Here is a 12,862-nt window from a genome sequence, read left to right as displayed (position 1 = left end):
TATAACATGTTATGTTTTGAATGTTATATGTTGTGTATAAACTAAAATTGAAGTATAGGTGAGGTGGTCACAGAAGGTGGCTGGGAACCCGCATTTACTTTTAACATATTGGTTACTCATTACTATGTCAATTAATTCCATAATGATGTAAATTTTTGCTGATGGTATGTTGGAGCTTTCAATTGACTGGGATGATACTCTGCTGGCTCTGTCATCAGACCAGAGAGGGTATACCTAAGAAGCCGTTGAACTTGACTGGACAATAAGATGCTGGACTCTATGTTTGGTATATGCTTGCAATGGGGAAATCTCAACTGAACTTGAGCTGTGGTTATGCAATAAGGTGGAGGAATCCACCATGGTGGGAGGGTTTGGGGAGGGGTGGGGAGAACCCAAGTATCTATGTAACTGTGTCACATAATACAATGTAATTACTGAAGTTAAATAATAAATAATTAAAAAAAAAAAAAACTGCAATAAGCAGCAAAGTCTTAAAATAATTATTGGGGCCCGGCGTGATGGCTAAGTGGCTAAAACCCTTGCCTTGTGTATGTTGCAAACCTGTGTGGGCACTGGTTTGTGTCCTTGCCCATTTTCCTCCAGCTCCCTGCTTGTGGCGTAGGAAAGCAGTCGAGGATGGCCCAAAGCCTTGGGGCCCTGTACCTATATAGGAGACCCAGAAGAAGCTCCTGGCTTCTAGCTTTGGATTGGCTCAGCTCTGGCCTTTGTTAAAACTGGAGAGTGAACCAGTGGATGGAAGATTTTTCTGTCTCTCCTTCTCTCTGTAGATCTGACTTTCCAATAAACATAAATAAATCTTACAAAAATAATAAAATGATTACTAAGAGACATCACTCAATTAAAAGAATGCAAAGAAGTTGAATAGAGGGTCTGACGCAGTAGCCTAGAGGCTCAAGTTCTCGCCTTGCATGTGCTGGGACCCCATATGGGTGCCAGTTCTAATCCTGGCAGCCCCGCTTCCCATCCAGCTCCCTGCTTGTGGTCTGGGAAAGCAGTCTACCTGTGTGGAAATAAGCCAACTACAAACCCCACACTTGCTGATTTCATATACATCAAACATCTAGAAAAGACATACAGAGATGGAAATTAGGTAGTGGTTGCCTATGGTGTGTGTGGCGGGGGCGGAGATAGAGAGGAGGTGATAACTACAGAAAATTGTAACTGACTGTGGTGATTGTTGCGTAACTGCATCTGCTAAAAACCACTGAACGGTACAGTACGTAGGTAAACTTCAGGGTGCCTGAATTAGAGCTCAACAAAACCCCAAACAAAATGTGACTGGTCTTATGCCTCTGGATATTACTGTGACATATCTTGGTATAGGCTTATTATATTCAAAGTCCTTGCCTTTTACCTGTGTATTCCCTTTATATGGAAAAAGACAAAAATAAAAACAAAAAACTCTGTGCAGTCTGATTTTTTTTTCTTTTTTTTTTTTTTGGTTAATGCTCCCATTGCTTATCCTACCAGGACCGCATGCTTATAGGAATGGTGCAGGGTAGGTGCTTGCCTAGTGGTTAAGACACTTGCATCTCACATAGAACTGCCTGAGTTTGATTCCCGGTTCCAGCTTCCTGCTACTGCAAAGCCTGGAAGGCAACATGATGGCTCAAGTAGCTGAGTTACCACTCACGCAGGAGAGCTGCGGTGAGTTCCCGGCTCCTAGCTTCATCCTGAGTCAGTCCTGGCTGTTGTAGGCATGGGGGGAATGAACCAGCAGATGGGAGCTCTCTTAAATAAATACACGAAAACTGAAATAGGTACAACATTGTCACAGTGGTCTATAGGTTAAGAGGACAGACTTGGGGGCCAGACTCCGAACCAACTCTACTACTTCACTAGCTTTGTAACCTTGGACAAGTTATTTAACCTGTTTTCATTTAAAAGTAAAAAGAAAACACAAAGAGACAATAAATTTAAGGGCCTCAGACAAGTACCTAGACTAGTAAGTCATCACTAAAAAGCAGGTTTTTAAAAAACTCTATCAGTGATGGCTTCGTAATTTTCTAGTTTTCTAAAAATGGTAGCAATATTAGCATATAATTTCTTCAATTTCATAGAAACTTTTTCCCATTTCTATGGATTTTTCACCCTCTAACCCATACCTGCTGATTTCCCTAACTACATTCATTTATGTTCATTGGTTCAGCAACTACCACTAAGAACTCTACCAGTTAATGGAGACCTGATGCTGCATGTGTCACAAGGCCTTTGAAGTAACAACCAAATTCAAACCTTCCACCAGCTTTGATTCTTCATTGCACTGGTGGCACCATTATTCCACCCTGTCACCTAAGTTAGAGCCTTAGGAATTCCTGACTCCTGCCTAGGCTATGTGGAGCAGGACCCAGGCACTGTCAGCTTTTTCAAGCTTCCCACGTGATTCCAGTGCAAAGCCAAGCTGCAGAATCTCTAAGTCAGCCTCAGCCTGCCCCTCAAGCCTCAATGTTCAGTTCCTGTTCTGCACTGCCACTCCAGCGATACTGATCTGCTGAGAACTGCAGCCCCTCCTCCAGCCTCACTGTTTCTCCACCGTGTTTCTTTCCCTTTTTTTTTTTTATTAATTATTGTGCATTATGTGACAGTTTCATAGGCTCTGGGAGTCCCCCCACTCCTCCCCCTCCCCTCCCCCCTGGTGGATTCCTCCACCTTGATGCAGTATTACAGTTCAAATTCAATCAAGATTCTTTCCTTGCAAACATATACCAAGCATAGAGTCCAGCTACTTATTGTCCAGATGGGTTGAAGTTTCTTGGGGAGACCATTTCTGGTCCGAAGTTAGAGCTTGTAGAATATCATCCCAGTCAATTAAGAGTCCCAATATAACATCAACAGCAATTTGCAACATTATGGAATTGACATGGTTTTGAGTAACCAGTATGTTGAAAAAAAAAAAAAAAGCAAGTCCTAACCACAACCTATGATTAGCTTATTGACATTTCAATTTTAGTTTATATGCAGGACCGGCTGCTATATACCTTAAAATGGCTATAAGGTACCATTCAGCTGTCTCGTGTCTATTTCATTTTAGTATTTAGCCATTTGTTGTGTTGAAGTATAATTTTGCTGATCTTGGCAGATTTTAGGATAATCTAGACTGGCTTGTAACTCTAACAAGACATTTGTTGACATTTAAGGTGCAGAACATTTTTTTTGGGGGGGGGGTGTGCAGGAAAATCCTCAACACCATGGTGAGGAGTAACTAATCTTTGTGTCCCACCCAGCGAGGCATGAGCCAATCCACGCCAGCTCTTTCCTGTCAGATTTCAAGCTCTACTTTCTGTTGTTTGTCTATTTATTTTAGGTTTTTTCAGTTTGTATGATTGTTTGTTTGCTGTGAGGGGTTTTCGAAGCGATCCCGATGGTCATTGCGAGGGAGGGTGGGGGTCCTGAGGTGGAGCCAGGCTCAGACCAGAGAAAGCTCTCCTCCCTGGTCCCGAAGGACATTTATTGTTCTTCTGTTTCTGCGGACTGCTCAGGGCTTCTGGTTGTCTTTCCAGTGACGTTGGTTTCTGCACGGTAGTGTTTGGACTTCTTCCATCCCCTGCGGAAGCTCTGGTTGGGGGTGGGTGACCTCAGAGTACTTGGCCTCCGAGGGCATCCAATTCCCTGTGGCCTCCTTGGCAGTTGGGATATAGTCTTTGTTGCTCATATTAATAGTTTTCCACCGTGTTTCTTTACATGTCTTCCATCGCCTAAATCATCTTTGGGATGTGGCAGCTGCTTTCCTGGGGGAATCTTTCCTGTCACCCATCTATGATAATGTTCAATTAGGTATACTCCTCCTTGGTACTTCCTTGGTGCTCAGTATATCTACCACTGTGTGACTCCTTTATAATTATCTGCTTATGGTTCTGACCCCCTCACCTAAGGCTAAGACCAACCAGTGCTCATCTTTGTATCTCCAGGACCTAGCATCTTTGCCTGGTTTTCTGCAAATTCTCAATATATTCAATGAAGAACTTTCCAGAGAAGAGGAAAGGCCTACTGGAAAGAGGATGACTATGCTAGGCACTGGTGGAGGGGTGGGTTTTGATCCCAATTTCTCTTCACCCAAGCGCTTAAAACCGCAAGCTTGATCACTTAAGTCTAACAGTGCTTAAATCGAACTGCCCACAAACATTCATGGCAACAACTAAGAATAAGCAGTATCTTATAAAACCTTCCAATCTTTTTAGAAAAAAACCTGTAGTGCAAGTTATAGAGACATAATAGTCTACCATCCTAGATGATGCATTACTTTGCTTTTGTGAGCAATAACATTAGAACTGAAATGTTTTTGACTTTCAAAATACATATGCTTATCCTGGATTAGATTACCTCGATCTTGACCATTTAAAAATTTCTTTTGTCTTTTGTGGTAGAAAACAATTTGCTGCCATTTACCCAGAGACTATATTAAAAAGAGAAATTCCAAAGAAATTTAGTCATGAGTACACATCACTAATTTAAAAGCTTTAAGGGAATGTGTCAAAAGAAATACACAATACAAATAATGTCATTTGTGTCCTTTTAATAAACACATTTGCATAGTAATATCACAATTTTGTAAAAAATAAAAGATTATCTCATGCCAAGCGTGCCCAGCATTTGCACAATCTCAATACCTTTATAACACTATAGTTTTCAAGACACACAAATAAAAATTTAAGGCAAAACAGCATTTTGCAACAATTTAATAATTTATTACATAACATTAGCATTACAGCAGCATCCAATAATGCCACTATAGGCAAAGTCTCTCTTTTCCCATTATAGTTTCTATTTACAAGAATTCATAACTTGGTAAAATCTACTCTAAGGAAACTTGGCAAACAAAATTTTGGACTAGAATTGGCATTTCTTCATCTATTTTTCCTTTCCCCAGTTTCTTTGAATCTACAAGCATTCATATTGTCCTTTAAAACATTAAAATAGAAGATACATTTTTAAAAGTTTTGTTATTTTAAAACAACTTTTATGATAAAATCTCAGAGAAATGATATAATGAAGGGGGATCAATTTAAATCTTCAAATGGTGTAAAATCAGCTTTTGTCTTGGATTTTAGGTTTCTGGATTTTTTTCATTGCTGGAAAGCCATCAGGTTTAATTACATACTTTAAAATAATTATCACATTAAAATATTTAAACAAATGGGTGTTTTGATTCATTATTTCTTACAGAATTGAAATTTATCCAGTTGTACTTTTATTTTAAAATTCCAAGTTTCTGATATGCATTTTCTTTCTACTGTCACCCTCTAAGCAAACTGAAAGCGGCCTTTTCCTGGCAGAAGGAAGAGGAATCCTATGGGCTGACTGAGGAGCTACAAGGGACTATAGGCTTTCTGAAGGAGAATTTTGGTTATTTTGTCATATAGTGTCCTTTCTTTTCAGATTTCTTTGAAATATATGACAAAATACTCATGCAGAGTGGTGTTTCATTTAACAGAATAAATCTATGTTAAAGATTGACATTCAACTTAAATATGCCAGTATACAATGTAATTCATAGGTACCTGCTTCGCATATTTTTAGACAGATTACAGATGCGAAAACTCTGTCATTCTAACAAACTATCACTGTAAAAGTGAGGCAATTTGAGATATAAAAATATCTTTGGAATAACTTATCAGTATATTAAATAGGTCCAAATTCAAAATTATAAAGATGAAATGCTATACTAAATAATACAACTAATTAACAGTGGTTTGGTAGCTAATCTTGGGGTGGAAAATGGATTTAATGTAACTGCCCTTAATCTGAACCCAAACTGAAGCTCTGGTAAAAAAGCAGAAAGTTCAGGAAATAAAAAGTCAGGCAATTCATACAATTTGGAAAAGTCAGTTAAATTCACAAAGCCCAATCTTTGTACAGTTTTTTTCAGTGACTAAGCAAATCTATTATTCTACCTATAAAATAGTCTTACTGCCTTCCTATTAATGTTATACTTATTCTATAAAGGATCATGTGATGTCAAACGCTGACAATGGAGGTGTCCTAGTTGGCAGAATTCTCATCCCAGGGAGCACACAGACAGCTCTCCCTAGAGCTACACAATCTGAAGCATGCTGGAGTGTAGACATCTGAACTCTGTCAACGTTAGCTAAATTACTGATTGTTTCTCAGGTGTTGTAAAGTTATATTTTGGCAATGTACCACTGAAAAATTTATTCATAATGTATAGGCACATTAATATTGCACAAAATATACTTCTAACTTCAACCGAGAGGTATCAAAACATACTTCACTCTTCTTCACAGAACTCGGAGAGGAAATAGACTCTGATTGTATGAAAACTTCCTGATAACACCTTTACATTCATTCACTAACAGTAGATTGCACTGCAGTTTGTAAACATTTGTAATTGCACAAACTTCTCACTGATTTTTAAATATAGTGTAATACTGTCTACTAAAATCCCTTTTTTGTTTCAGCTAAGTACTCTCAGGTATGTGCGAATATCTGTTTTATCTAAAGTGTTTTCCAGCCATGGAAAAGAGGTAAAATCGCATGCCAAAACAGCCAATGTGGTTGAAAAATCGGCATTAGCCAGAGAAGTCTGGATGGTATATCAATCTTCTAGCTTTCAAGGAGCTTCCTACACATGGGGTTTCACGGACACATCCTCCCTTTCCTCAGAGCTGTTACAGACTACAGCTTGTGTGTCTGCTTCAGGGGCATTTACATCCTTGAAGGATCTTATCATCTTTGCTAAATATGTCGAGAGTGTCAGCTAGTCTCTTTTTGTGTACTGGGACATGATTAAAACAGGTCGCATGAATTCTGACTTTAAGCTGGGGAATGCTTCCTATGTCAAACTCAAGGATGGGAGCCTTTCACTTCTGAAAAAGAACCCATTTTTAGGTTGTTACTAAAACAGGAACAACTATTCAGCAGCATGTGATGCTGCATCTTCGTTTGTTCAGAGCAGCCTTCAACCCCAAATGGATTGTCAAGGCCCAGTGCTCATGTGGGGGCAAGCGCAACAGACCAAGCAGATCTTACTCAGCCCAGCCACCCCAGCAGGCCACATCTTGCTTCTGCAAGAAATGCCCCACACCCCGGGGGGGCGTTGTTCTCACCCCAAAAACACAGAAAAAAGAGGAAAGGTAATTTCCAGTTCTTGGCCCTTAACTAAATCTAAATATTGGTACCCAGAGTGGCATTTTAGAAAATAATTAACAGTGCATATTTGAGGGCAAATCACATATTAAGCCAAGAGCTCATGGTGATTAGGATTAGATCAAACATAGCAGCAGAACATAAGCAAACTTCACCTGAATTCTGTAACGAATATACATGTTGCAATAACATCAGAAAAGCATTGCAGCCCATTCCAAACCAGCGAGAAAAGTTTGTGCAAATAGTGGGTCTTTGTGTGTTTGAACTCCCACCATGTAAGGGCAAACTCAATATGCATGCTAATGACCTACAGTTACCAAATCAGAAAAGAAGAAAAAATGCTAAAGGTGCCAGAGTGAACAGCAGGGAAAGCCACACAAAGACCCACTATCCTTTAACTTATTACAAATAAATTTTAACTAAATCAGAAACACAGAGAAATAATCACAAGTGGCTCTAACATTCGAACGAAGTAAATGAATTGTGTAGGAGATATTTGATCAGGGCTGCCGGCCCTGCCTCCACGCTAGAGTCAAACTTGGATAGTGGGTCTCTGGGGTGCTTTCACAACTGGAAGACAACATTGGGTCCTAAAAAAAGAAAAATGAGGAATAAAATGAACATAATGCAAATCAGGTGGATAAGAAAAAAATTTGACTGATAATAACATGCAACACCAACTAGACAGATTTGATCTATTCAAATCCTCAACCTTTAAAAAAATGTTCTAATTTTACAATTAAAAGAAAAGAATACTGGTAAGGGTCACAGAAACACAACTGTAAACTGCAGCTGAAGCAGAGATTCATACAAAGGCTGTGAGTGCACCACGCATTTCTCAAAGTCTCAGCAGTGTAACCCTGCTCTTAAACCAATTCCTGACTGGACATGTGAAGCGTGTTTTGAGCCATATCCTATTAAAGATGCAGGCTTATATTCATATAAATTTAACGTGAGTGAATTTCATAGCTGCCAATAAATTTATTCTTTATCTTCTATGAAATACAACTATGATTCTTTAATGTCTCGTAGGTTATTATTTTAAATAAATAAAATCAGAATTCCTCCCTCTTCTGAGTGACTTGAAACAGATTTTTTACAGAAACAACAAACCTCCTCAGGAGAATCTATTTAAGATTATCCTTAAGCTGCATAATTAAGAGTTTGGTTATTCCAGCACAAATGATGAACCCATGTCCACTTGTTTCATGCTTGGTCATTCAGTTAGATCAAATAAAAATATTCACATACATCAACCAAAAACAAAGTATTAAGTAAGCTGGTGGTAATAATTTCATAACAAAGAGAACACCTCCCAGTAGCCTCTCTCCTCACAGAGTGTAGGGGATCTCCTCCCAGCACAGATTTGTATAAACAGTCACCGTGTCACTTAACTCCAAAGCTCCCTGAGAACAAGGGGGGGTTCTTCCAGGCTTACATTCTCAGGGCCCAATGAGTAGTAGGAGACAGCCGTGAAAGCATGACGCAAACTCCAAAAACACCCTCCAAAGTAAACCCTGAAGCCCTCAGGGACTTTAAGCCATGACAATCACTATATAGATCAGTGCTGACTAAAGGATAACCTTCCCTTGTTTTCTTATTTATTTGTTTTATTTCAGGAAGGGCTTAAAATTGGTCACTTCTAGAGTTGTGCTGCCCAGGGCAGTAGTTATCAGCCGTAGGTGCCAATCACTTTAGTTACTGAAACAAGAATTGAAAATGCTTAAAACCTACATGACTAGCGCCCACTGTACTGGATACTGCAGATTGTTTTTTGTATTTTTTTTTTTTTTTTTTCATCACAGAGAGTCCTACTGAATGAGTGCTAGTTAGAGCGGGGGCTCTAAATAAGGAAACTGAGCTCTAGCAGTTTCACCCACAGTCACAAAGCACACTCTATTCAAAAGTAATTTTCATGGCAAATATGCCCTTCGGAAATGTCCAGGTATTATTCACATATCAAACACTCATTGATAACCTACTAGGCTGCTGTCTAGGGCTGGTATGAGACATCGTGGGTTAAGCCTTCCTGTGTGACACCAGCAACACATATGGAAGCATGGTTTTCAGTTGCAGCTGCTCTACTTGTAATGACTTGGGAGGCAGCAGAAAATGGCCCCAGTACTTGGGCCCCTGCCATCCATGAGGGAGATCTGGGTGGAGTTCCTGGTTATGCCTCTGGCTTCGGCCATACCTGGCTGCTGCAGCCATTTGGGGCGTGAACCAACAGATCGAAGATCTTTTTTTTTTTTCCTGTCTCTTCCTCTTGCTCTGTCACTCTTTCAAATAAAATAAAATCTTAAAAAATACAAGAATAAAAAGTGGTCATTCAATTAACTTTCTGGGAAGAACACCTTCTTAGGAAGTTGTTACTGTCCTGAAGTAGATTTTTCTAAGATAAAACCTTTTAAAAATTTACCTTATTTGAGAGGCAGAGTGGAAGAGATACAGACTCATGGAGTGTTTTCTCATCTGTGGGTGCACTCCCTAAATGCCCAGTTACCAGGATTGGACTGAATCACAGGACCCAGTCTCCCACAGGGTGGTAAGAACCCAATAACCTGAGCTGTCACCACGTCCTCCATTAGCAGAAAGCTGGAGCCAGGAGGCAGAGAATATGCAAACTGGGAATGGATGCAGGCATCTTAACTGCTAGGCTAAGACAGGGATTTTCAAATTATCTGACACAGAAACCTGAAGGAACAAGTCACCAAACAGGAGGGGAAAGAACAGGGACAGGGTGTGGTTCTGGCCTTTCTTCAGAACAGCTTTTACCTGCTATTTATTTCTCTTATGATGAGACTTAATTCGAAAACTATGCTTTAAAAACAAAAAGAAAAATATGCTCTGCTATTAGAAAACAAGATAAAAAGATAAGAAATACTTGAAAAAAAAAATCATTTTAGCTCACAGATGGTGTAAAAGCTAAATGTACTCCTGGACTGTTGCTGACGATATGTTGGAGCTTCTAACTGATCGAGGTGACGCTCTGCTGGCTCTGCCATCAAACCTGAGAGGGCCTTCCTAAGAGGCCGTTGAACTTGACTGGACAGTGGGATGCTGGACTCTGTATGGTGTGACCTTGTAATTAGGGAATCCCAATGGAACCTGAGCTGTGGTTATGCATCATGGTGAAGGAATTCACCATGGAGGAAGGGTTTGGGGTGAAGGGGGGAGAACCCCAGTACCTATGAAATTGTGTCATGTAATACAATGTAATTAATGGACAATAAAAAAAAAAAAGCTGAATGTACTGACATGCCAGCTGAGGGGCTCCAAGACCCAGGAGGTCTGAAAAGTATTTTCCTCTCTCAGCTACAAGACACAGGTATTTCCTCTCTTAGATATCAGTATTTCTAACTAATCAGATAAAAAGTGACTCCTAATCCCAGCAAACTGCAAACTTATAAGCAAAGCTTAAAAATGGGCAATTAGTTGGGCAACTCAAGTTGTTACCATTTTCTTTACCTCTTCTCCTGAGATACTGAAACATTTTGGGGAATATTCAAGCCATTAAAAAAAAACTAGATTCTTTTTGCCTCAAAACTGTAAATTTTAGTTGTTATATCAAGAAAGATACAAAGAGGGGCTTGTCTTTGGCATAACAGGTTAAGGTGCAACCTGCAATGATGGCATCCTATATAGGCAGATGCTGGTAGGAGTTTTGGCTGCTCCACTTCCAATCCAGCTTCCTGCTAATGTGCATGGGAAACCAGCAAAGGATGACCCAAGTCCTTGGGACCCTGCATTGACATATGAGACCCACATAGAGTTCCTGGCTCCTGACTTTAGCCTGACTCAACTGTAGCCTTTGTGACCATTTGGGGAGTAAACCAGCATTTGGAAGAGATCTTTCTCTCCCTTTCTCTCTTTGTAACACTGCTTTACAAATAAATAAAATAAATCTTAAAAGAAAAAGAAAAGAAATAAATGGAAGTTCTATTCTTGGATCAGAGTTGTTTTCACAAGTCTTAAAGCAGAAGTTAGGCATAATGTTACAGCATAAAGCAAATTCATAATTCTTGTGCTACTGGATTAACATTTGTATGTTCTCAGTATCTAGAGTAAAATGAAAGGCTCAATCTTTTAAATAGTATCACAAGAATGATAAAAATAGAAATAATATGTATTACAAAATGAACAAGTCAAATGGGTAGGAGAAAGTGAAATCTTTTTTATAAACATTACTTTCAAGTATTGTCTATCCTCTAATTTGCCATAATACCATGTTTACTGTCAATCATAAGAATGGCTAGGAAACCACCAAGAAATCATTTTACAAAACTGCAAATTCCACATGAAATAAATCTAGAACCATACATCTCCTGTGGCATGAAGTAACCATCTACAGAATCACCTATGGAAGTTTTAAACAGGTTATTTAATTTGCTTCCAACATGGATAATATGGAAATAAATGGGAAAGGAGAATATTGCAATGGCTTCCGTATACTTAAGAACCATTTTGAAATGTTAAATAGGACAGTTTTAGCTATCTTTCATTAAGCTGAAAATTATTAGGCGTTTAGGAAAAGGATGGCAGTGAAGAAAAGTTACAGTCCAGACAGACACTGGTATGCAACCAGTACCTGTGAGAGAAACTGTGCTTTTGCTTTCAAATAAAACCCAATATGATAGTCTAAAGATGGCAGAAAGTATTTAAGCTAATGCAGTCATAACTGTTTTTCTTTACTTTAAGTATCAGTGTACCTTTGCTCTAAGTGCAAAGTTCTAAGTGCTGGGTTCAAAATCTGATCTGCAACAGAACTAAATGCTATGCTGCATATTCAAGTCTTCACACCAGATGGAAGGTGAAAAATTGGGATTACTCACACTGTTGACTTGGATCTGAGTCTGTTGTCATCTTGACGTAGTTGGAAGGAAAGAGACCGGTCACCCCACTGATTTCCCCTTGCCACCAGTCGGGATCATCTTTGTTCATTACATTGATAAGTTGTCCCTTGGAGAAATTGAGTTCATCTTCATTGTTTGCGACATAGTCATACATGGCAATCACCTGGCACACTATCAGAAAAGTGACAAAATAACAAATTAGTTACTCCTACAAGGACTGAATGCCAAATTCACCATCAGATTTAAATTACTAAAATACTATGATTAGGCTAAAATTTCCCCTGAAATTGGCTCACTTTCTCTAACCTTCCTTCTCTCATCCCACGTCTATGAAAACATGAGTTTCACAACTATAGGTGAAAACCCAGATGAACTGCTTCACTTCAAGTATCACAGTGTAGCAGTTTCATGTTGAGAAACTTCAAGAAGGGGCTGGCATTGTGGTGCAGTGGATTAAGCGGCTACTTGCGATCCCAGCCTCCCATTTAGGAGTGTCAGTCCTGGTCTGGCTACTTTACTTCCAATCCAGCTTCCCGTTAGAGTATTAGGGAAGGCTGCAGATGATGCCCCAAGTACTTGGGTCCCTGACATCATGTGGGAGACCAGGATGGAGTTCCGGACTTATGGCTTCAGCTTGGCCCAGTCAAAGCTGTTGCACCCATTTAGGGAAGGAACCTGTCTCACGCACGTGCTCTCTCTCACTATCTTTGCTGTTGCTCTTCCAAATAAATCCTTAAAAAACAAAAAAGGAAAATTTCCAAGGATGAAGTGGTTCAGGCATCACTAAATAGCTGGCTATTCCTTCACAGAACTTTCAGAAAGGAAGTTGTCACTGGCATATGACTTTAAGCAGTAAGGAAAGGACATTTGGGGGGTGGGGTGTA

At 39.5% G+C, this 12,862-nt stretch overlaps 2 protein-coding genes across 3 annotated transcripts in view; one reads left to right on the top strand and one right to left on the bottom strand.

Annotated features, from left to right (window-relative positions):
- The window catches only part of ITSN2 (intersectin 2), a 148,264-nt gene that overhangs the window by 28,563 nt on the left and 106,839 nt on the right, over positions 1–12,862 (bottom strand). Inside the window, exon 29 of the mRNA XM_058668221.1 lies at positions 11,958–12,149. Within this exon, the coding sequence (XP_058524204.1) occupies positions 11,958–12,149 (192 nt within the window). The remainder of the gene's footprint in view (positions 1–11,957; positions 12,150–12,862) is intronic.
- Positions 1–12,862, top strand: part of UBXN2A (UBX domain protein 2A) — a 208,826-nt gene that overhangs the window by 188,415 nt on the left and 7,549 nt on the right. The window lies entirely within an intron of this gene.

The sequence above is a fragment of the Ochotona princeps genome, chromosome 8, assembly GCF_030435755.1.
Source record: "Ochotona princeps isolate mOchPri1 chromosome 8, mOchPri1.hap1, whole genome shotgun sequence".
Taxonomy (NCBI): domain Eukaryota; kingdom Metazoa; phylum Chordata; class Mammalia; order Lagomorpha; family Ochotonidae; genus Ochotona; species Ochotona princeps.
This window is presented reverse-complemented; position numbering and strand designations above follow the sequence as displayed.